The sequence below is a fragment of the Zingiber officinale genome, chromosome 9A, assembly GCF_018446385.1.
Source record: "Zingiber officinale cultivar Zhangliang chromosome 9A, Zo_v1.1, whole genome shotgun sequence".
NCBI classification, from domain to species: Eukaryota; Viridiplantae; Streptophyta; class Magnoliopsida; order Zingiberales; family Zingiberaceae; genus Zingiber; species Zingiber officinale.
In genome coordinates this window covers 3,763,414-3,784,324 of record NC_056002.1, presented here as the reverse complement: position 1 = coordinate 3,784,324, position 20,911 = coordinate 3,763,414, and the positions used below count along the sequence as shown (strand labels likewise).

The following is a 20,911-nucleotide window of genomic DNA, read 5'->3' as shown; positions in this document are numbered from 1 at the left end:
CGACCTCTAGGGTTTCGATGCTTGACAATATACCTAAGTTTGGTCAATTTGACCAAGGGTTTATCCAAATAGAACTTGATGTTTAGAGGAGAGAAGTCTAGTCAGGACTAGATGACTAGCAAAGGTAAGTCATATCCAAAGGATAGACAAGTGAGAAGTCTACTAAGTGAGTAGTCCTAACTGGAGGTTAGGCAAAGTGGAAGTCCTGGTGAGTGAAGTCAGGCCCTAGTGAGTAAAGCTAGGTGGTGAAGGTCCTGGAGAGTGAAGCCAAACTCTAATGAGTGAAGCTAGGTGGTGGAAGTCCTGGTGAGTGAAGATAGGTAGTGGAAGTCCTAGTGAGTGAAGCTAGGTGGTGGAAGTCCTGGTGAATGAAGTCATGCAATAGAAGTCCTAGTGAGTGAAGCTGGACAGCTCTAGAGGAGGTAACCCTAGGTTATATGTGACCGACTGGTTTTCGGTCGACCGCGCGCGATCGACCGGACTAGCGAATCTTGAAATCTGTTAAACACTATCTTACTTTACTGTGTTATCTATTGTGCTAACTCAGTGTTGCAGGGAAGTCTAGCTAGGTCAACGGGCCGATCGGATGGTTGGCATGAAGTGTAGACAGGTCGACGGGCTGACCGGCTGTCTGGCAAGACGATAAGTTAAGGTAAGTACTGGAGGAGAGTGACTTTGTGAGGACGCATTCCCCGTTTGAGGGAACAGTAAGTGTCAATCCAACTTACATCCATTTTGGAAATCTAAGTTAAGATCTTAAATAGATTTTGGGCTCGAGAAGACAAAATCTAATTACTACTCTATTTATCATATTGTGCTAACTTTAGTTTGCAAGGTAGTATAATTTTTATTTACCTCGGACTAACCTTTTCTTGTAGGAAAAAGGAATGTTGGAAAAGGGGGTCCGGGCGCTAAGAATGCCCGAAGCTTATCTCGTCGCCAGCGTGGAACACACTGATTGGTTGGCCGACGTCATGGTCCAGGCGCCCGGAAAGGATCCAGGCGCAGAACTGCTTATATAAGCAGTCTTCCACCAAGAGTCAAACACAACTTTCTACCACGATTGCTCTATTGCGCACTGCTCCAAAGACGCTTCCGTGATGCTGCAAAGCACCTCCGACAAACTGCGACTCAGTTTTAATTTCCTTGTTATCGGTAATTTAGTTTTATAATTCTTATCCTAATCTTGTAACTCTTTTTCACGAACTATTAGTGGATTGTCCAACGAAAGCACTCGACGAGTGCGGACCTTGGAGTAGGAGTCGACGAAGGCTCCGAACTAAGTAAAAACTTGGTGTGTTAGCATTTTTCTTAGTTTTCTGTTTCCGTTACTTACTCGATTAAGTTTCAACAATCGTTATTCATCCCCCTTCTAGCGAACTTTACGATCCAACAAGTGGTATCAGAGCAGGTACCGTTCTGAATTAGTGCAACCACCAATTAGGTAAAGGGGGTCCTTTTTAAAAGATAAATTATATATCGTTTGTGATTAAAAATAATTCTGACTTCGATGGCGGCATGACACTGAGACGATCAACCTAGAACTCGGAAGCAAACCACAAGGTAATAAAGTTAGTTTCATATTTATTACCTAATGAAATCACATGCAAAATTGGAGAACATCAAGATGCCTATGAGTTCTGGACTCGTCTGACCAAGCTTCACAAGGAACCGATGGAGCTAGAGGAACAAGTTGAACTCGAGCTTAGATCAGAGTCTGAATCTCCAGAGTCATCCTTAGAATCAGACCAAACCACCTTTATGGCTTTAATGGCACAAGAGGAGGTAAGAGGATCTGAATCAGAACAAAAGACAAAATTCGAATTTGAGACAACGATGGATTAGGAGGAGAATCCAAACGAAGATTCCAAAGGTAAAATCGTCAATTCAAAATTCAAATATCATATAATATGTTTTGAATGCAGTGAAAGAGGGCACTACAGAAGTAAGTGTCCCACCTATAAGACTCGAACCACACAACCAGAAGTAAAGGAGAAGTCGACACCTAAAGTTCAAAAAGGGAAGGAGCATATCCAATGCTTCAATTGCAAAAAGATGGGTCACTTCAAACCTCAATACCTAGAAAGAAGACCCAAGAATCCAGGGGAAGCAAAAGTTAGTAAGTTTACAATACATGACAATCCAATTTTTTCTATGCATGTTAGTAAATTAGATAATCATCATTGCTCTAGTTTGGATTTACCTCAACAATTAGATATGCATGCTCAACCAAATAAGTTAACTAATAAAAATCTAAATAATAATTTAAAAATAATTCTTTAATCTTTAAATTTTCATATTCGAGGTTCAAGAAATTAGAAAAACAAATCAATTTTTTGAAAAACAAAATTCATAAACAAGAAAAGATAATTACCAAATTATTAAATCTAGACTTGATTACAAGTCTAAGCCAAATTTAAATAAAAACCCAAGATATAATCAAGTATTTCTTGATTATGAAATTAATCAATAAATATAATAACAAACTGAATCTAAATCAGAAACATAAATTAAAATTCATAAAATCTAGATTTAACTTAATTAAAATACTTAACCTAAATATTTAAATAAACCTAATAAAATAAATATTCAATAATTCAGGGAGAGACTCCAAATTAGTTAACACCTCCAAAACTGGAAGTCCAGTTAGGTCAGCAGGACATGACAACTAACTAAGTCTAGATGAGGCATTTGGTAGGAAAACTTGGTGGGTCAGACGTCGAGTCAAGTGATTTTGAAAAATGGTAAGTTAGGTAAGCAAATATAGTAGAAAGATCCAGTGAGAACAAGTCCCAGAGGGACTATAAATGATAGTCTAACTTAAATCCATTTTGAAAATCTAAGTTGAGATTAAGACTAGATCCTAATTGTGTTAGATAGAATCTAATTCATAAATTAATTTATGCAGTTGTACTAACTCTATTTTATAGGTAATTTTGTTATTTAGACTATTATATTTTGCAGGAGCTTAGAATAAAAAAAATAAAGCTAGAATGAATAGTACCTAAGGTGTCTCAAGTGATGGAGGGTGTCTTGATTGAAAGCTTGGAGGCACCTTGAGTGTGTGGAGGAGCCCCCAAGTAGATAAGAGTCAAAAATAAAACTTCAGCGTTGAAGGCACCTTGGGTTAATAGAGGTGTCTCAGGTTGAGGCATTGGAGGTGCCCTCAGCCGTTTGGAGGTGCTCCTGAAACTTTACTACGCTCAATTGATGCAGTTAGAACGACACTAACCTCAAGCTATGAGCTTCAACTACTACAAGTGTCGACAATATTTTAAAAGTTATTTACTATTGTTCTTGCATAAAAAAAGTATAGCTTGTTACACTTTGATCTTCATTTGTATTCGAGGTTTGATTTTTAGTATATTGCCCGTTGGATACGTCCCAAGGGGGTGTGGTTTTGGAGTAGTAGTCATTGAGCTATAAACCAAGTAACTGACTGTGTACTGGTTCTTTTGTCTTTTTCTTATTCTGTTTTCTTCTACTATGCACTGATTTTTGACAAGTCTTTTTAAAATGAAAAAAAAATAAAATACACATGATTTAGACCTCACTCTCATGTGCATTGATCCTACACGAAGTATAAGTAGTGGCTTGTAAATGGAGAATTCCTAATATATTTTCCATGCACAAAAGCGGATAGGTAATTTACAAATTTGATACGACCATGGATAGGAAAAATGTGCTCCATGGAGAACCTTATTTCTCCTTCGAAATCTCATTATTTTTGAAACACATGCATAGTTGTTTTATCTTTGAGGAGGATGGGAGGTTTATTCCGACATGGATATAGCTACATGGGCTCCCTCTGGATTGTTGGACGACGAAGGTACTTAGTGTTGGTGCAATATCCCTCAGGTCAAGGCTGACCTGGTTGACCAAGCTTGAGTCTTGGTTTGGGTTTCGATGTTTGACAAGGCAGTTGTTCATTTGGGGAGATTGTTTGGTGCAATTCTCCTCTGATCAGGTTGGTTGAAGAAGAGTCAAGTAGGTCAAGGTCGACCAGATACTTGATTGGGAAGTCCTAACTGGGATGTTAGGCAGGAGGAAAATCCTGGTGAGTGAAGGCAGGTGAAAGACCTAGTGAGTGAAGTTAGGCAGTTTGAAAGACCTAGTGAGTGAAGATAGGCAGTGTGAAAGTCCTGGTGAGTGAAGTCAGGCAGAAGAAAATCCTGGTGAGTGAAGCCAGGTGAAAGTCCTGGTGAGTGAAGTCAGGCACGGGGAAATCCAGATGGGTCAAGGTTAACCAGACATCTGGTGAAAGTCTAAGTAGGTCAAAGGGATTGACCGGATACTTGGCACGAGGAAGAAAAGTTCAAGTAGGTCAAAGAGATTGACCGGATACTTGGCATGAGGGAGAAAAGTCCAAGTAAGTCAAAGGGATTGACCGGATACTTGGCAAGAGGAGAAAAGTCCAAGTGAGTCAAAGGGTTTTACCAGACACTTGGTGAGAGAGTCCTAGCTGGTCAAGGGTGACCGGATGCTAGGTTTTATGTGCCAACAAGTCATGGTTGACTGGATGTTGGTTTAGGGGGCTTTGGACTTTGTTTTGGGCAAAAACCAAGATCTGGATTGATCAGCCGATCAATCCAACAGATCTGGATTGATCAACCGATCAATCCAGCTGATCGATCGGGTGAGTCCCCGTGAACAGTACCCCTTTGGATCAATCCAGAGGTCCCAATCGATCAGTAGATCGATTGGGAGCTGTTGTTTGTGCGTGATAAGCCTTGGATCGATCAGCCGATCGATCCAGGCTATTCCAGAGAGCACAGAGGTGCTCTGGATCGATCGGTTGATCGATCCAAAGCCTCCCCGATCGATTGGGAGCAATCCAATCGATCGGGATCCGACCGTTGGCGTCGTATTTAGCTGCAGGCGAGCGTTTCCTTCAGCAGACCTTCACCGATTCATTTCAGATCCTCGACACCAACTCCACAGCTCTCTCTAAGCTCCAGATCACCAGTTCTTGAAGGTTCTTGGATGCTCTTCCAAGTCAAGAGGCGGATCAAACGCAAGAAGAAGAAAGCTATGGTTAGGGTTCTTGTATTCATTGTAAGCTTTGCTTATATTTTTATTCCCTTTTCTTTTCTTTCTGTATTAAGAGTCTTGTAGGCTTCTCCGCCTTCGGTAGTTATTGAAAAGGAGTGTTTATTAGTGGAGGTGTGTGTGTGTGTGTGCGTGGATCCTTGGACTAGTCACCTCCTTTGGAGGTGGATACCAAGTAAATCTACTTGTTAGCATTGTGAGCGTTTGTTTCTTGTATATTTCCGCTGCACATCTTTGAAGAAACAAGCAACGCCAACACCCCCCCTCCTCTAGCTACTTTTCGGATCCAACACTTAGCATGATAAGTTCTGAAGTTGGTAAACTACTGTACACCGACAAGTTGGCGCGTACTTGAGAAAGGTTGACTTATGCTTGTCTCTTAGTGGAGATTTCAGTTCTTGAGGAGAACATCACAGAGGTTCTAGTAACATTACCCACCGGTGCTCAACTTGATTTGAAGATAATATATGAAATCATACTCGATTTTTGTGTTGATTGTTGAAGACTTGGACACCATAAGGATACATGTATAAATCATAGAGAGACCATTAATCAAGAGGGAGGGCCTTCCCATTAGTCTTTATCCACAAGAGGGAGGCGATCATCAAAAGGGGGAGACAACCTTCGGTTTATCAAAGGAAGGAACAAGAATCACAACATGTAATGGAAGAGGTTTTGAACATGCCAACAGTACCAGATGAGGCACCAATTTTGGTGATTATTGAGAGGGTAGTTTCGTTGATCATGGATGCAACACCAATGGATCCAAGGCCAAACAAACAAACCCTTGTAGCTGGCACACTAGAAATTGGACAGAATATAGAAGAAGTCAATTAAAACTTTTCCAGCTCACAACAAACAAGACCTAAGATAGTTGTCATGATCCAAGAGCAATCTGATCAAAGTTTGTCCCTTACAGTCTCTATAGGTACGCAAGATATAGCTGATACAAGTAAGGATAGCTTGATTTTGGTATTGACAAATTCTGGAAGTCAAAAAAGTAGCTCTGAGGGTATTTCCGCTCCTACTCAACCACATGGAGATGGTTGTCAAAGTGTACAACAAAGTGGTCACCAATTAAGGGTCCAAACAGTCTGTACATCTCATGATCAATGAAGATAGCCTAATACAATATTAGGTCTTTCATAAAGTCCTCAAACGTAGGGGGTACAACATCTCCTCAAACAAAAAGATATTCAAATGATGGCGTTTCTTAAAACTAAGCTCAATGAGGATGCTTTAGATATCATCATGCAATGGAAATTTTTGGGTATGGGAATAGCTAATAATTTCACATTTTCTAATCGATGACACATTTTGCTCTTATGGAATATGCAATAGGTTTCTTTAGATGTACTCTGGCATCGGACCAATATTTACATTGTTAGTTAAGATGTTCTCTAACAGACAGGGTTTTCTTGGTAACTTTTGTCTATAGACTTTATTATATTGTGACATAGAGGCCTTTATGGACTGCTCTCTCCCATTTTGGGGAAACCATAATTGAACCTTGGCTCATCATGAGTGATTTCAACTCCCTATTATTGTTCACAGATAAGGAAGGTGGACAACCTGTTACTAACTATGAGCTAAGTGATTTAGAGTGTTTTGTGCATACAAGTGGATTGGTGGACCTTCCCTCTATTGGATGTCGTTTAACCTGGACTAATGGATAGGTATATTCAAAACTTGATTGAGCATTGGTAAATTCACATTAGCTTATAGCGGATATTAATAGTTATGTGGAATTCACTCTGCCTAGATGCTTTTCAAATCATTCTTGTGCTATAGTGTATACACTTGCAAGGGATAAGAGAAGTAATAGGCCTTTCAAAGTTTTTAATATGTGGGCATTACATGATGGTTTTAAAGACTTGGTAGTAACTTTTGGGGATGAACCCATCTTCGGGAATGCTCAATTCATACTCAAGGTGAAACTCACTCAGTTAAATGTCAAGCTGCGAAGTCTTGATCAGTTACATTTCCAACCCATCTTGGAGCAAGCTACCAGAGCAAATCAGTGCTAGAGGATTCCCAAAGGAGCCTTCTATCCAGGGGTACCCACCAAGTAATTATGGGGCAATGAGGAAAAGAGCCACCATGTTGGTGGAGGTGAAGTAGTTGTTTTACCAACAAAGAGTAAAAGGTACATACCTAAAGAATAGTTATAGATGTATAAAATTCTTCCATGATCTAGTAAAGTGAAACAATAAAAAGAATGTAATCATCACATTCACCAAGTAATCTGGGGAACAAACAACTAGTTTGGATGAGATCGCAGAAGAGTTTGTGGGATTTTTTCAAGACGTATTGGACAAAACTAAACATAGCATTCTTTTGGACAACAACAACTTTTCTCGACACCGACTATCTCAAACTCAAGTGGGGGATTTTACTATTGCTTCAATTGATATGGATGAAATATGGAATGCTCTTTTTGATATCGGAGTTGATAAAGCCCCCGACCTGGATAGATATATTATGACATTTTATACCTCGGCTTGGGATAAGATAGGACCAAATTTTATTGCAGCAGTGAAGGAGTTTTTTAAGTACAGGTGACTCCTTAAATAATGGAACCATATTTTGATTGCGCTAATTCCCAAATATAATTATTCTCCACATATTTTTGATTATTGGTCAATCTCATGTTGTACAATTTTCTTCAAAGTTATCTCCAAAATCATCCATCTTGCCCAATGTTATAGGAAGTTTGTTAGATCCAACGCAAGTGGCTTTTATTTGAGATTGGTCCATTGGTGATATCATCCATCTTGCTCAGAAATATTGAGGAAATATGCTCGTAAGAGAATTCCACCAAGATACATAATTAAAGTAGATTTACGAAAGACTTTTGATATGGCAGATTAGGGATTTCTTATGTCCTCACTTGTTGATTATGGTTTTCCCCAATAATTTTGTGGATGGATACATGAATACTTCACTACCTTCTCCTATTCGATGAGTCTCAATAGTGGATTACATGATTTATTTTATGGAAGAAAAGGATTAAGATAAGATGATCCCCTCTCTCCTTTGTTGTTTGACTATGTCTGGAGGTTTTCTCCTATTCATTAAAAGAAATCTCAGAACAACTTGCTTTTCATTATCATCCGATGTGTACAGGTGTCCAGCTCACTCATCTGGCATATAACGATGACCTTCTATTGTTTGCAAGAGCAGATATTTCGACACATGCATTGAACCTCATTATGTGTTGTTTGAAGGATTTTGGAGACATAGCTGACCTTAGAGCTAACCTGCTAAAATCTAACGTATATATGGCCGAAGTTGATGACCATATCCGTGAGTAGCTTCTTCACATTATCGATTTCAACAAGGGTATTTTCCTTTTCGATATCTTGGCATTCTATTAGCTATGTAGAAGTTACACATTGTGAATTATGGGGAACTTCTTAAAGCAGTAACAAAGAAGGTGACATCTTGGTTGAAGCATACTCTTTCACATGCTGCCCGGTTGGAATTGGTGAGATCAATCCTTCAAGGTGTTGAATGTTATTGGCTATCTATACTTCATATGCCTAGTGGCATGATTGACAAGATTTATGGTATTTGTCGCTCTTTCGTTTGGTCTACAAAGCATTTGTCAATCTCTTGGGCAACCATATCTTTACCAAAGGAAGAGGGATGATATGGGTTTAGAGAATTGCAAGCATGGAATACCACTCTCCTATGTCGAACTTTATAGAATATTCAAAATCGAATGAATTCTCTTTGGATGTGGTGAGTTTATCACCATTTACCTTCAATATGTGAATTTTTGGCATTGGAAGAGTAAGCACTAAGATTCCCCTCTTATTAAACATTTATTACAGATTCACGATGAACTCTTGGAACGTACAAGTTTGATAGGTGCAACGAACATGATTTATTGAATGTTTTGTGAGTGAAAGCAATGGTGTTGTGTTGGCTTATGAGTTTTTCTTGTTTGTGCAGGGAGCACCAGACGATCAAACCTGCATTTTGATAATGACAAAGGGTTTAAAGTTAAGTTGTCTTGTTATCTAATAAGTGTGATTGAGCTTGCATAAAAGTCCTAAGTTGTCTTAGGTAAAAGTCCTAGTAGATTTTAGGTAGATGGAAAGTCCTAGATGCGGTTAGACAACGAAGTCTTAGCCTAAGAAACTGGGCAAAGTCTTGGCGGGTCAAGGACTTTGGGAAAAATCCTAGAGTCGAAGACTCTAGCTGAAATTCTGGGGGTCGCCGACACCAGGTAAAAGACTGGATGGGTCGTGGAGCAGACGTCTAGCATGAAGTACTAAAGTCTTGGACGTTGAGAAAAAGTCTAGACAATCTAGAGGACCAGTTTAACAAAAGATATAATTTCTCCTAAGAGAAGTAGATGAGGACGCGTTTTCCGAAAAGGGAACAGTAGACGTCGGTTTGACCTAGAATTTCTGTAAAACTAAAAGTCAGGATTGAACAGTCTAAACGCTATCAAATCTTGTCATTCTTTACATATTATTTGTTTAAACTAATCTTATTTTGTAGAAAATAAACTTGACAAAATGGTGGTCCGGGTGCCCGGAGCTAGTCCCAGCACTCGGACTGCCTTGAATGGCTAACAGCCCGGGCGAGGCGCCTAGCCAGGCGCCCTGGTGGTCCGAGTGCCCGAAGCTGTTCCAGGCGCCTGGACGATCAAATGTGATATGTTCACTGAGCTGGAGTGTAAGGGTTGGTCGGACCTATGTTACGATTCGAGCGCCCGGAGGTGGATAACCTTTGTCGATCAACTTTTGATAAGAACACGCCATGTCAACACGGTCCAAGCACTCGGGTGGGAATCCAGGCACCCGGAATGGGCTATAAAAGAAGACTTTGAGTCTTTGACTAGTGGCTCAACAACAACATTCCGAACAACTTTTGCTTCTTTGTGCTGCTCAGAAAAAGCCTCCTCGACACCAGAAAGCTGTTTTGACGACGAATGCGTTGAAGATCTAATCCTCCAAATCGTCGGTATTGTTTTTATTCAAGTTACTTGTGTTCAAATTGTAATAATCTATTGTAACTTTCCGATTGATTAGTATTTGACCAACGAAAGTACTCTCATGTGCGGGCCTTGGAGTAAAAGCCGCTACAGGCTCCGAACCAAGTAAATCTTGGTCGAATTAGTATTGTTCTTTTGTCTTTCTTTATTTTGTTGCCTTTACTCTCTCTCCGATTGTTTTAAAATGAAGATGCAAGTCACGAGCGGTATTCATCCCGCCTCTAGCGCATCTTGATCCTACATTTCTGTCCTAAAAGACCCAAAGTCCTTTGGGATTTGGTGGTACGGAAGCCTACACACTGCCCAAACATCAATTTACTTCTTGGCGGCTTGCGCACGGGAAGATAATGGCAGTGGATAGACGGCCTTACAAGCTTTATGCCTTATGTCACCAAACTAAGGAGTTCAACGCTTATATTTTCTTTGATTGCATTATTACCCGCTCATTTTGGGACAAGATAAGAGATAGATGGACATCATATTTGATATCACAGATGATCCTATCTGAAAACTACAGAAATGACACGCTGGGCACGATGGATCGGTGGTTGATTGAGAGGAGATTTTTTACTCCACAGAGAAACTTCCTTTCAATCCTGCTCACACGGAGAAAAGACAACAAAATATCAGCGGCTAGAAACCAAGGGAGTCCCTGGTGAAGTCCTCTAACGCTAAAGTTAGTATAGTTCCAGACGGGTGAAAGAAGAATAGTAGAGAATATGCACGCGAAAGTAAACTTTAGATGTTCAGAGAACGTACCTATAAATGAAGAGTACCCCCTTTATATACCACATCTTATAACCTTCGCAATCATGAAGAGGTTACGAATGTCAGAGGTTGTTGGGTAATGGAAGTGTATAACCTAAGTAATGTGTAATAATTGTCTGAGGAATCTTTTGTTTACCCATATGTATACCTCTTTTATTATTTATAGCTTATGTCGTTATTGAGGTCATTGAAGAAATATGCTGTTATAAGTAGTCGGCTGATGAGACACCCAATAATCCTTGAAGAAGGTTCTAACAGAATATTCTTTGACATATGGTTGTTATTCTGATAAGTTGTTAGGATTCTCTACTCATGTTGTCGGCTAAGGATGTCCCGATTGACCCATAAGGTCGGCTGCCTTTATGTCTGTCCTTACGTTAAGCTGTTCAGTTATGTTCCGCATAATCTCTGCTCATGTTATCGGCTGAGTATATCCTGGCCAACTCATAAAGCCGATCGTCTTTATGTTTGTCCTTGCATTAAGCTGCTCAATTACGTTATGCACAGTATTAGCTATCCGTCCGACAAATAATATAATACATTGGTCGTGTTGGAACTCTGTTCGAGAATCAATATGAAGCCAAGTGCCTTAAGCCCAACTGACCTTTATTAGCCTAGCATACATAGAGAGATTTATAAGTCTACGTGCCTTAGGACCGGCCAGTCTTTATCTAGCCAGATATGTATAGAGAAATTTATAAGAATTGGAGAGACCAATCATATTCTGACTAGACCCAAGGCTAATCGATTACAAGATGGGTTAGACATTCCAACTAGTCTATAAGCACGACCGTCTTTAGATCCGATCGATCATGTTATCCTTTCAGTTTAAGAGTAAAATACTAAACTCCTTATGTTCAACCGGCGTAAAAATCGGCCGACCTTCTCTCGACGGTTTGCAATTTGATTGGGCAAGACCTAAAAGCCTTAACACTGGATGAACAATTAACTCAAGATTAAGTGAATGATAAAATCTATAAATAATGAGTGTTAATATTAGAAAAAATATAATAAAAAAAATATGTTGTTATAATTATAACTTCATATGTTTATGAAACCGTGAGTGTTATAATGATATATTTATTTCAACCTCCTAGCGGCATTGATTTGTTGTTACACGTGATGAGTTAGTTACGCCCCTACCAATCCGACGCCAATGCTCCGTAATCCATCGATTAATTAAACCACACAACCTACCTCAGACTCAGCGCCGTCCTCCCGCGTGCATCCGCCGCACTCAATCGCACGTCGTCGCTGTAACAAACCCCGCCGTCCAGGCATCCGCCACGTGCACCGTCCGAGACCAGCTTAATTAAATAAACAACCACTCCGTGTCGTTATCTTAACTAATCACTAATCATCATTTTCAACGAAGGGAAATTAAACGTGCATGCACCGATTGCTTAAGAAACATAAAGAAGATAACCACAAAGATATTAGTCCCCTTCTCTTTCGATTGATCCCCAACCTGTGGACAGCCATTAAGTGGCAGTCTTACTGGTCACGGGATGTGAAAGCTTCATGTGCTTCCACCCGGAGGGCAATTCCATGTGGGCCACGAGGAATGGAATAAAATCGAGTAAATCTCAGCATGCATCTATGAGAGAGCAAGCTAAGTTGACGTTAATGAGACCTCTCGATATGAATTTGAAACAAAGAGAACTAGGATACATTGTGGTTGATGTGAATTCTTCTTCCAAGTAACGATCATGGCCTTGGAGTAAGTCAAACATTGTGCCTGTTGTTTATCTTCTCCTCCCTTTCTCGACTCTCTCTCCGTTGTAAACGTAGCGTACGACCTAGGGATCGAATAGCTAGAGCTAGGCGATTAGCGAGAGAGAGAGAGGGCGAAGACGGAGAAGTGTGCTGTCTTCCTTTTAGTAATGAGACCTGACACTCCCACAAGCTCTGCAGGCTTCGTGGAGGGGCCCATGATTGCCCTCCCCCGACTCCCTCTTTTGCTCTGCGCCATCCCTGCCGCATGGCTCGACCCGACCGAGCGCGTCTGAGCATGACAGAAAGCAACGCATGCACGGAGGGGAGGAGAAGGGGAAGGGCTGAGCCTCAGCTGACACAATTAGGAGAGAGCTTGTTTTTTCTTCCTGAAGTTGCATCCCAGGAGCTCCTGAGCAATAAATGATCCCCAACCTCACCTACCGAGCTAGCTATCAGCTGCAGAGGAGAAGAGAAGACACCGAGAGAGAGTTGTAATGGCGGTGGGGCGAGTCGCAGGGCGTGGGAGGGGTGAAACATGACCTTGTCGGTGGTTATGGATTCTCCCCTCTCCTACTCTTCTTCCTCGCCACTGTTTCTTACTCCGTCTTAAATTAATTAACGAGTTTAGTAAATGGAATTTAGGAAGGTGGAGCTGACGGAGGAGGTCTACAGCCCGGCTCCTCTGCAGCAGTCTGCCTTCGCCAGGGCTCTCCCTTCTCCTCCTTCGTCCTCGTCTGCGCTATTCTTTGCCAGAGGAGGCGAGGCTATGGGCTCGTCGTCCCTGGCCCAGAAGCCCAGTTACATTTCCGTAGCCCCCCCTGCCGCCGACGGGATGAGGCCGGAAACGGAGCCGAGATACCGGGAGTGCCTGCGGAACCACGCGGCCAGCGTCGGCGGCCACGTGCTCGACGGCTGCTGCGAGTTCATGCCGAGCGCCGGCGAGGCGCTCCGGTGCGCCGCCTGCGGCTGCCACCGGAGCTTCCACCGGAAGAGCGACGGCGAGATGTGCGAGCTCCGGAACGGCGCCGCGACGCCGCTCTTGCTTCCGCCGCCGGCGGCCCACGGGCACCCGAAGGCTTTCGGCGCCGCGTCCGGCCTGATGGTGCTGGCTGGGAATAGCTGCGCCGGAGCGGCGGCGGCGGCGGCGGGAACGGAGTCGTCGAGCGAGGATCTGGCGGCGCAGCGGCCGTTCGTGGTGTCGAGGAAGAGGTTCCGGACCAAGTTCACGACGGAGCAGAAGGAGAAGATGCTGGCGTTCGCGGAGAAGGTGGGGTGGCGGATGCAGGGCGGGGACGAGGGGGCGGTGGACCACTTCTGCGGCGAAGTCGGCGTGAGAAGACATGTGTTCAAGGTGTGGATGCACAATAACAAAAGCTCACTGAAGAAGCAAAACCACCAGCAACAGCAACCGCAGCAGCAGCAGCAGCTTCTGGAAGATGACGAAGAGGAAGAAGAACACCAGAACCAGCCGATCCACCACCACCGCCACCAATAAATGCCAGTGGACTGAGAAGTCTACTTTCAATTACTTCGATTTACGATCATGTTGTAGCATTAATTTCGTAGTTCTTGACTTTTATGTACTAGGAACGATCGAACGAGTCGCTGTGTGACATACTGCTGAGGCATGCCGTTCTTTAATGAAGCTGGAATCAAAAGGATCGAGCAATTGCAAAAATGTTCTACGACAGATGCAAAGGGAAACTTACATGATCATTAAATTGACTGCTAAATGATCAATAAACACTTTGGACAAAAATATTTGATGGTCCTAGAGCAAACACCATTGCACTTCTAGAGTTCTCCTAAGTTAGTATTTTGAGCTCTCAATAATATTTACAGTTTTTGCTAAATAATGATGTTTGATGGATTACTAATGATTCCAATTGAATGGAGATCGTATGCTTTTAGCCAAAAAGTGTTTGGCCTCGAATTATGCCAAATTAGCATTATTATGCTCTTGGATTCCCTTAAGTTTATTCGTATTTATTTTTTCAAATTTAGAGTGTGAAAAGTATTTGATAGTATTAAAGGTCTTAGATTCATGCCAAATGATGATCAATCGATTAGAATCACATATTATCGGGTTGAATCACTTCTAATTAAGCATTTAGAATCATTTTCACCGACTGGATGAAAAAGGTTGGACAAAAAAATTTTAGAAAATCTACAAAAGCAAGTGCGCACCTTAGTACTATGTCCTTTGATTGATCACCGATTGTAAAGATCACTCATGGGTATGTTGTTGTCCCCACGGGTGCAGCGGTGTAGTTGAGTTGATATTGGATGATAGATTTAGATCACACTCATAGATATAGTGTTCCGTCTGCTCATTGAGGTGTTGACCTAAAGGGTGAATATCAATAACAGTGATGTTTTCCTTTAATTTGTTGAAGCTCTTTTGTACAAGTGCTGAAACCAGTTACATTTGTCAACGGAATAAGGGAAAATGTAAGAGTATAATTTACTCGCATAAAAAGCATCCGCCTCATCAATAAAGACCAACTACCCTTTCTTTGACTTGTTGGCCCCATCAATCATCTGATGAAACTTTGTTGTAAGTTCATAACCCACAAATCATCATCCCTTCGGAGTCATAGTGGTAGTTGAGTTATAAAATATTGTCACGATCGAAATACATTCGAGCATAATTTTTTTATACCTTGAACATTTACATTAATAATTAATAGTCATTTGTAATTTATCTTTTCCATGTTTAATTATTAATTTATATACTCAATTCTTAAATATCTAAAACATTAATAGTTAATAATTAATAGTCATTTGTAATTTATCTTTTCCAAGTTCAATTATTAATTTATATACTCAATTTTTAAATATCTAAAAAATTAATAGTTAATAGTCACTCGTATTTTATCTCTTCCATGTTCAATTATTAAGGTGCTCTATCGCTAGACAATTATCCGGGACTACAAATTAATATTGATATAGGTAAAACTGGATGGAAAGAATCCGATTGATCTAGTCCTCCATCTGTCTTCTTCCTGGGCTTCACCAAAGATCTAGCAAGCGAGAGTATCACTTGATATAGTGGTAAAAGATGAATACGTCCATCTCTAGTGTCCCCGCTAATCCGTCACTTGATATGAACCAACGAGTGGAGGGCATGATATAGGTCTAGGCAGCGATCATGCAGTAACGTGAATGATTAATTTTCATCTCCAACGTTAGTAAATAATCAAAATTTGCATAAACTAGGTTAGTCACCTGCACTTTCATCTCGAAGTAAAATCACATTTATTTTTCTTCATATTATAATCCCTGTTAACCTCATTGACTATCTCTGGGGTGACCGATCCGGTCCCACGAAAGTTTCCCACCGACCACCAGGATAAATCAAGTGGAGGGCATGATATATGTCTAGGCAGCGATCATGCAGTAACGTGAATGATTAATTTTCATCTCCAACGTTAGTGAACAATCAAAATATGCATAAACTAGTTAGTCACCTGCACTTTCATATCGAAGTAAAATCACATTTATTTTTCTTTATATGATAATCCCAGTTAGCCTCATTGACTATCTTTGGGGGTGACCGGCCCAGTCCCACGAAAGTTTTCCACCGGTCACCAGGGTAAATCGGGAAGCGCACGCGGCGGCCAACCCAGAAGTCCAGCATCCTTTGATTACGTCCCCCATTTAGAGGAAAAATTCCTGCAAATACGTCATAGCTGGGGTTCGAACCGCGGGTGCCTGGAAGATAACTTGAATATCCTACCACGGCACCATAACCCCGAGGACACATTTATTTTTCTTCATGCCCTAAATCACATAAACTTGATTTCTATGAAATCTTGTCGGATTTTGCAAGCCCGCAACACGGCTGATAATGTACATCGGTAAGAAAAACTTACACGGTGTGCATCAGACTATTTGTAAGAAAAGGATCTAACTCTTGGAAGTATGCTGCCGAGTAAGAAAGGAACAGAGAAACTATCGACAAGAAGCTCACAATTTCACCCGGCGGCGGTTGTATGGCGAGACACCAGGCTTTCTCAGCAGCTACATCCTCCAAACGGTCCCTTCCTGCTTCCTCATTACATCAAATACCATAAAGATCGAGATGTACCCTGCGTGGAAATTGAACCCTATTTGCTTGAGAATACATCCTACCACTTGCCACCACACCAAGTCCCAGGGGCAATTCATTTAACACCTTCTGCTCCATACCAAATGCACCATTAATAAAATCAAACTCAACGTACTATTCCTCTTTTTCTTCTTTTCTTTTTAACATTTAGGCAGTGCATGCCTTTCAAATGTCTCTCGATAAATAGGAATCCCAGTCCAACTTATTTTATGTTACATACAGAAACTAGTCAGTTCTAACAAAATGTGTAGCCAAGTATCTCGATGCATCAAAGGGACATGATGAAAGTCATCCAAGTAGAGATTAGCTGTGAGTGAAGTGAGCAGCCCTAGCAAAATCAATAATTAAGTGCTTAGTGCTGCTGTAAACAATCATCTCAAACTCATGTCAGGATCTTCATCGTCATCCATGTCTTGCTCACTTGATGGCCGAAGCCGTTTAGTTTCTCTTATAGCAACTCTTCCTCCCTTCTTTGGTTTTCCTCTGCAAAACATGAGGCGCGAGACATCCAATCACATCCATCTATGGTTCACTGGGAGTGTGGTCAATGTACTTACTGTCCGTTGGCAGGGGTACCTCCACCCTTGAATCGACCTGGTCCATATTCGGATCTTCCTTCTATATATTGCCAAGTAAATCAGTTACATAAACAGAGCTTTCTACCAAGTCATTCAGATATCTATGATCTACCCACAGAAACTCACCATCCCGACCAGCTACATTTTCTTCAGCCTGAAACACAAAACAGAGGGAAAGGTCAGTTTTACTTTTATCATACATGATAGTTCACACGCTAGTTAGACAATACCTTTAGGAAAATCTCAAATTAAAGCAATAAGCTTGAATATGGATGCATGCAATTGTGAATTATGGTGAGTTGAGAGGAAAGCTGTAATTTTTTTGTATATATATCAAAAGGTGTTATGATTTATGTATTCAAAGATCAAAGAGACCTATTACCACTGGGAATAAAAATAGACTAGGTAATATACAACTAGATTAATAGAATTTCAAACCGTATTTGTATAAATTTTTCCTTCAAATGGGACGCGTAACCAAAGGATGTTAGGTTTCTGGGTTGCCCGCCGTGCGCGCTTCCCGATTAACCCTGGTGGCCAGTGGAAAAATTCGTGGGACCGAACTAGTCACCCCAATGATGCTAACTGGGTTTATCACAAAGAGAGTTCAAAGAATTTCTCCTTTTATTAGTTTCTTGGATTAAAGTGTCTTTAACCTGTTGTAACTACAGCACCAGAAATGTGCTACTAGAAAGTTTCAGCTGGTACATACCGCTGGCGAAGTAATTGATGATAAGGAGAATAGCCTATCTTCGGGCTGAAACTTTCTGGAGCGCTTTAGGCTGAAAACACAATTACATGTGGTGTTTTTATCACAATCAGCTAGCATAATATTAGACTATATTTGCATGCCGTAACTTGCAGATAGATACAAGAAGCATTAAAAGCCATTATAGAATATATTCATATTATCTTGCAACTAATAACTTGTGTTATTTATCATGCTACGACAGTTAAAATGCTAAATGTTTAATATGATCAATTGTTTGAGTTAATCCAAGGCATGTTGTCCAAATAATATGCTAATAGATGTTTATCCATTAAATAAAAACGTAACTAAAAAGGTTTTAGAAAAAAAAGTCAAACTGAGAGATCTCCATGGACAATTTCTCATTCTGTTGCTCCTATCCATCCAAAAAAGACAAAGTTACAAATTCCATCTCTGAAATTCCAAAAAAAAGACTATAATATGCTAATCTATTCATGACATCTGAAATCTATAGAGAGAGAAAGTTGGATAAGGCAAATAACAAAAATATTTTTGTAACGCCACCAGACAGAAGAGTGTATACTATTTTTCTGTAAAAAAAAAAAAATCAAGAACAATAGAAAGATACAATTTTGATATGATTATTGTTATTTATTTAAAGCTTTGGATCTGCGCAAAGTGCCACTATAAACCTAATTCTTTAGACATATCTAAGGCCATTCACAGATCCTCATCTAATTAGAAGCAAAAATCTGAACTAGATAAAAAATAGATCTGGAGCGCATCATAGAGAATGTTCATTTATCCAGATTAATAGAAAATTCAGTGCGGCATGACATAAAAAGAAATCATCAAATAAAAAGCCCATAAGAAAAGAATTAATAAGCATACTAGCGAAGCTTACTTTGCAGTACTCTTTGATGATGACAGGAATCCTTCAAATCCTTTCAACACACTTCCATTCTGGTTTGAATCTTGTAAGTAGGTAGTTTCCAAGTCATAGACCTTAAAATTTGCAGAAGAAGAATGTGAAGAATCAATAAATAGTTTATATTCATTAAAAAGGAAAAAAAAAATGTCAATTGCAAATACACAACATGGCAGCATGGAAAAAATATAACTTCCAGTTGGAACCTGAGAGTATATATTCATCCAATAAACTAGTATATAAACAAATACCAAGAGCAAATAATTGGATGATGTGATAGCTCACATGCATGCAAAAAATTCAACTACATGTTGCCATATTCCAAATAGAAAACATAATCTAATCAGCACCAGTTCAAATTATACACGTTAGAAAATAAACAGTAAACAAAAATTTGCAAAAAAAAAAAAGCAAATTCATTTGCCAACGGCTTACACATCATATGGTGATGGCATACTGGTAGGAACACCAAGTCAAGCAACCTGAATATGCCAATGGCTTAAATTACACTTCAGCTAAAACTTATAAATGACAAATATTTGCCGATATTGCCACCATTATGTTCAATAGATGATGACAGTGACCAGGTTATTGGTAAACATAGACTTGTGTTCCATAATTCTGCTAGTGCAAACAACACAATTGAAGTCTATGCTCAGATCACTGCTGGTTAAATTAAGGGGATATATTGCAAAACATATTCAAATAGAATAAGATTGAGCAAACTGTGCAGACAAAGCAAGAACAGTTTTCCAAATACACAAAAGAAGATAAAGAACAAGACTAAGAGCATCTCCAATGCAAGGTTTGTGGGAGGTTTTTAAAATCAAAAAAGCTGAATAAAAAAGCTTAAACCATTGTAGATATGAGGTTTGAGGTATCATTATCATGAGATGCCTAATTAAAAGAATGAGAGAATATGCTCACTCACTCTCTGTAAGTTATTTCTCCTGAAACTTAGTCACCGGCCAAATAGTAACTTGAACATCCACATAAACCATGATATTAGCTGAGAAACTTCTTTCATTTAAACAAAACAATTTCTAAAAAAATGTAATTCATTTTTAGACTAAAAAAGAAAATACAACTGTCGCAAATGGAAAATATAACAAGAGCTTCAATTTTGTGGAATATAAGGTGCAGCTCCCTTTCAGCTTAGGACAGCATTGCAGCATTTCCATATGGTACGTGAATGACATTTTTGGCTTTCCATTCAAAAGTAGTAAGACTCCAGATCGGATAAATATTGCAGACAAATAATAAACGGTGGCAAGTTAATAAATACATACAATTTCTACTAAGCATACATGTTAATCGATAAAACACCTGAAGTTTACATTCGGGACAAATTCTACACTAACCTAAGTATAACTTGACAAATGAGTAAAAGATCAGAACTTTTTATACATAGAACCCTAAACACGGGATAAGCCAGAGAGAAGGGGGGAGAGAGTGATAGAGAGAGAGAAGGACATACTTGTCTCTCAATTGCCCGGAGCTCGTCCCGGAGACTTTCCCTCCTGCTCATGAGCGCTGTAAGCATGGCCGACGGGTTCGAGGATGTCCTTTGCCCTAACAAAATCCATTTTCATTGTAAGATGGACATCAAAGATCGAATAAAATGATGAATTCAGAGCCCAAATGAAGCGAAAAGAAACAGGGACAATCAGTTAGCGTTTTCTATGAACAGAAAGTAGTATTTTACCGTCCGATTCCATCCCACCCGCGAGTTTTCGAATTTCCCCCAACTGCTAAGCTTGGAATGCTTGATCTCCCGATTAGGGTTCGACCAAGGTGACGTAATGAATTAGAGAAGATGATTTATTCAGCCAAAAGAATGGTGAAATCGTGGTGTGCGAAATCTGTGGACTATGTCGAAATTTAATTTTTTTAATCTTTCACTAGAACGATCAGACGGGTCGATCCATGATGGGGTGAGACGAGCCAACCTATGACGGAACGGAGCAGGCCAACCATTCGACAGGGTAAGGTGAGTCGATCCGTCAACTTGATGGATTGAGAAATTTCCAACCCAACCCAATAC

At 40.2% G+C, this 20,911-nt stretch overlaps 2 protein-coding genes across 2 annotated transcripts; one reads left to right on the top strand and one right to left on the bottom strand.

Moving 5' to 3' along the window:
- Window positions 1–12,534: 12,534 nt before the first annotated feature.
- LOC122018583 (zinc-finger homeodomain protein 6-like) lies at window positions 12,535–14,219 on the top strand. The gene has a single exon (XM_042575939.1). The coding sequence runs from the start codon at window positions 13,173–13,175 to the stop codon at window positions 14,034–14,036; it is 864 nt and encodes a 287-aa protein (XP_042431873.1). The 5' UTR covers window positions 12,535–13,172; the 3' UTR covers window positions 14,037–14,219.
- A 2,528-nt stretch (window positions 14,220–16,747) lies between these two features.
- LOC122021861 (chromatin modification-related protein MEAF6-like) lies at window positions 16,748–20,720 on the bottom strand. The gene is made up of 7 exons (XM_042580035.1): window positions 20,573–20,720; window positions 20,345–20,439; window positions 18,844–18,944; window positions 17,943–18,012; window positions 17,357–17,384; window positions 17,210–17,270; window positions 16,748–17,135 (listed from the first exon to the last, which is right to left on the bottom strand). The coding sequence occupies exons 1-7, from the start codon at window positions 20,583–20,585 to the stop codon at window positions 17,024–17,026; spliced, it is 480 nt and encodes a 159-aa protein (XP_042435969.1). The 5' UTR covers window positions 20,586–20,720; the 3' UTR covers window positions 16,748–17,023.
- Window positions 20,721–20,911: the final 191 nt, after the last annotated feature.

Bases quoted from the DNA above. Each gene is read 5' to 3' on its own strand.
- LOC122021861 (XM_042580035.1), bottom strand. The intron at 17,385-17,942 runs GTATGTACCAGC...TTTGTGTTTCAG, and splicing joins CATCAATTACTTCGCCAGCG to GCTGAAGAAAATGTAGCTGG. The intron at 17,271-17,356 runs GTGAGTTTCTGT...GGCAATATATAG, and splicing joins AAATGTAGCTGGTCGGGATG to AAGGAAGATCCGAATATGGA.
- LOC122018583 (XM_042575939.1), top strand. From the start codon at position 13,173: ATGGAATTTAGGAAGGTGGAGCTGACGGAGGAGGTCTACAGCCCGGCT.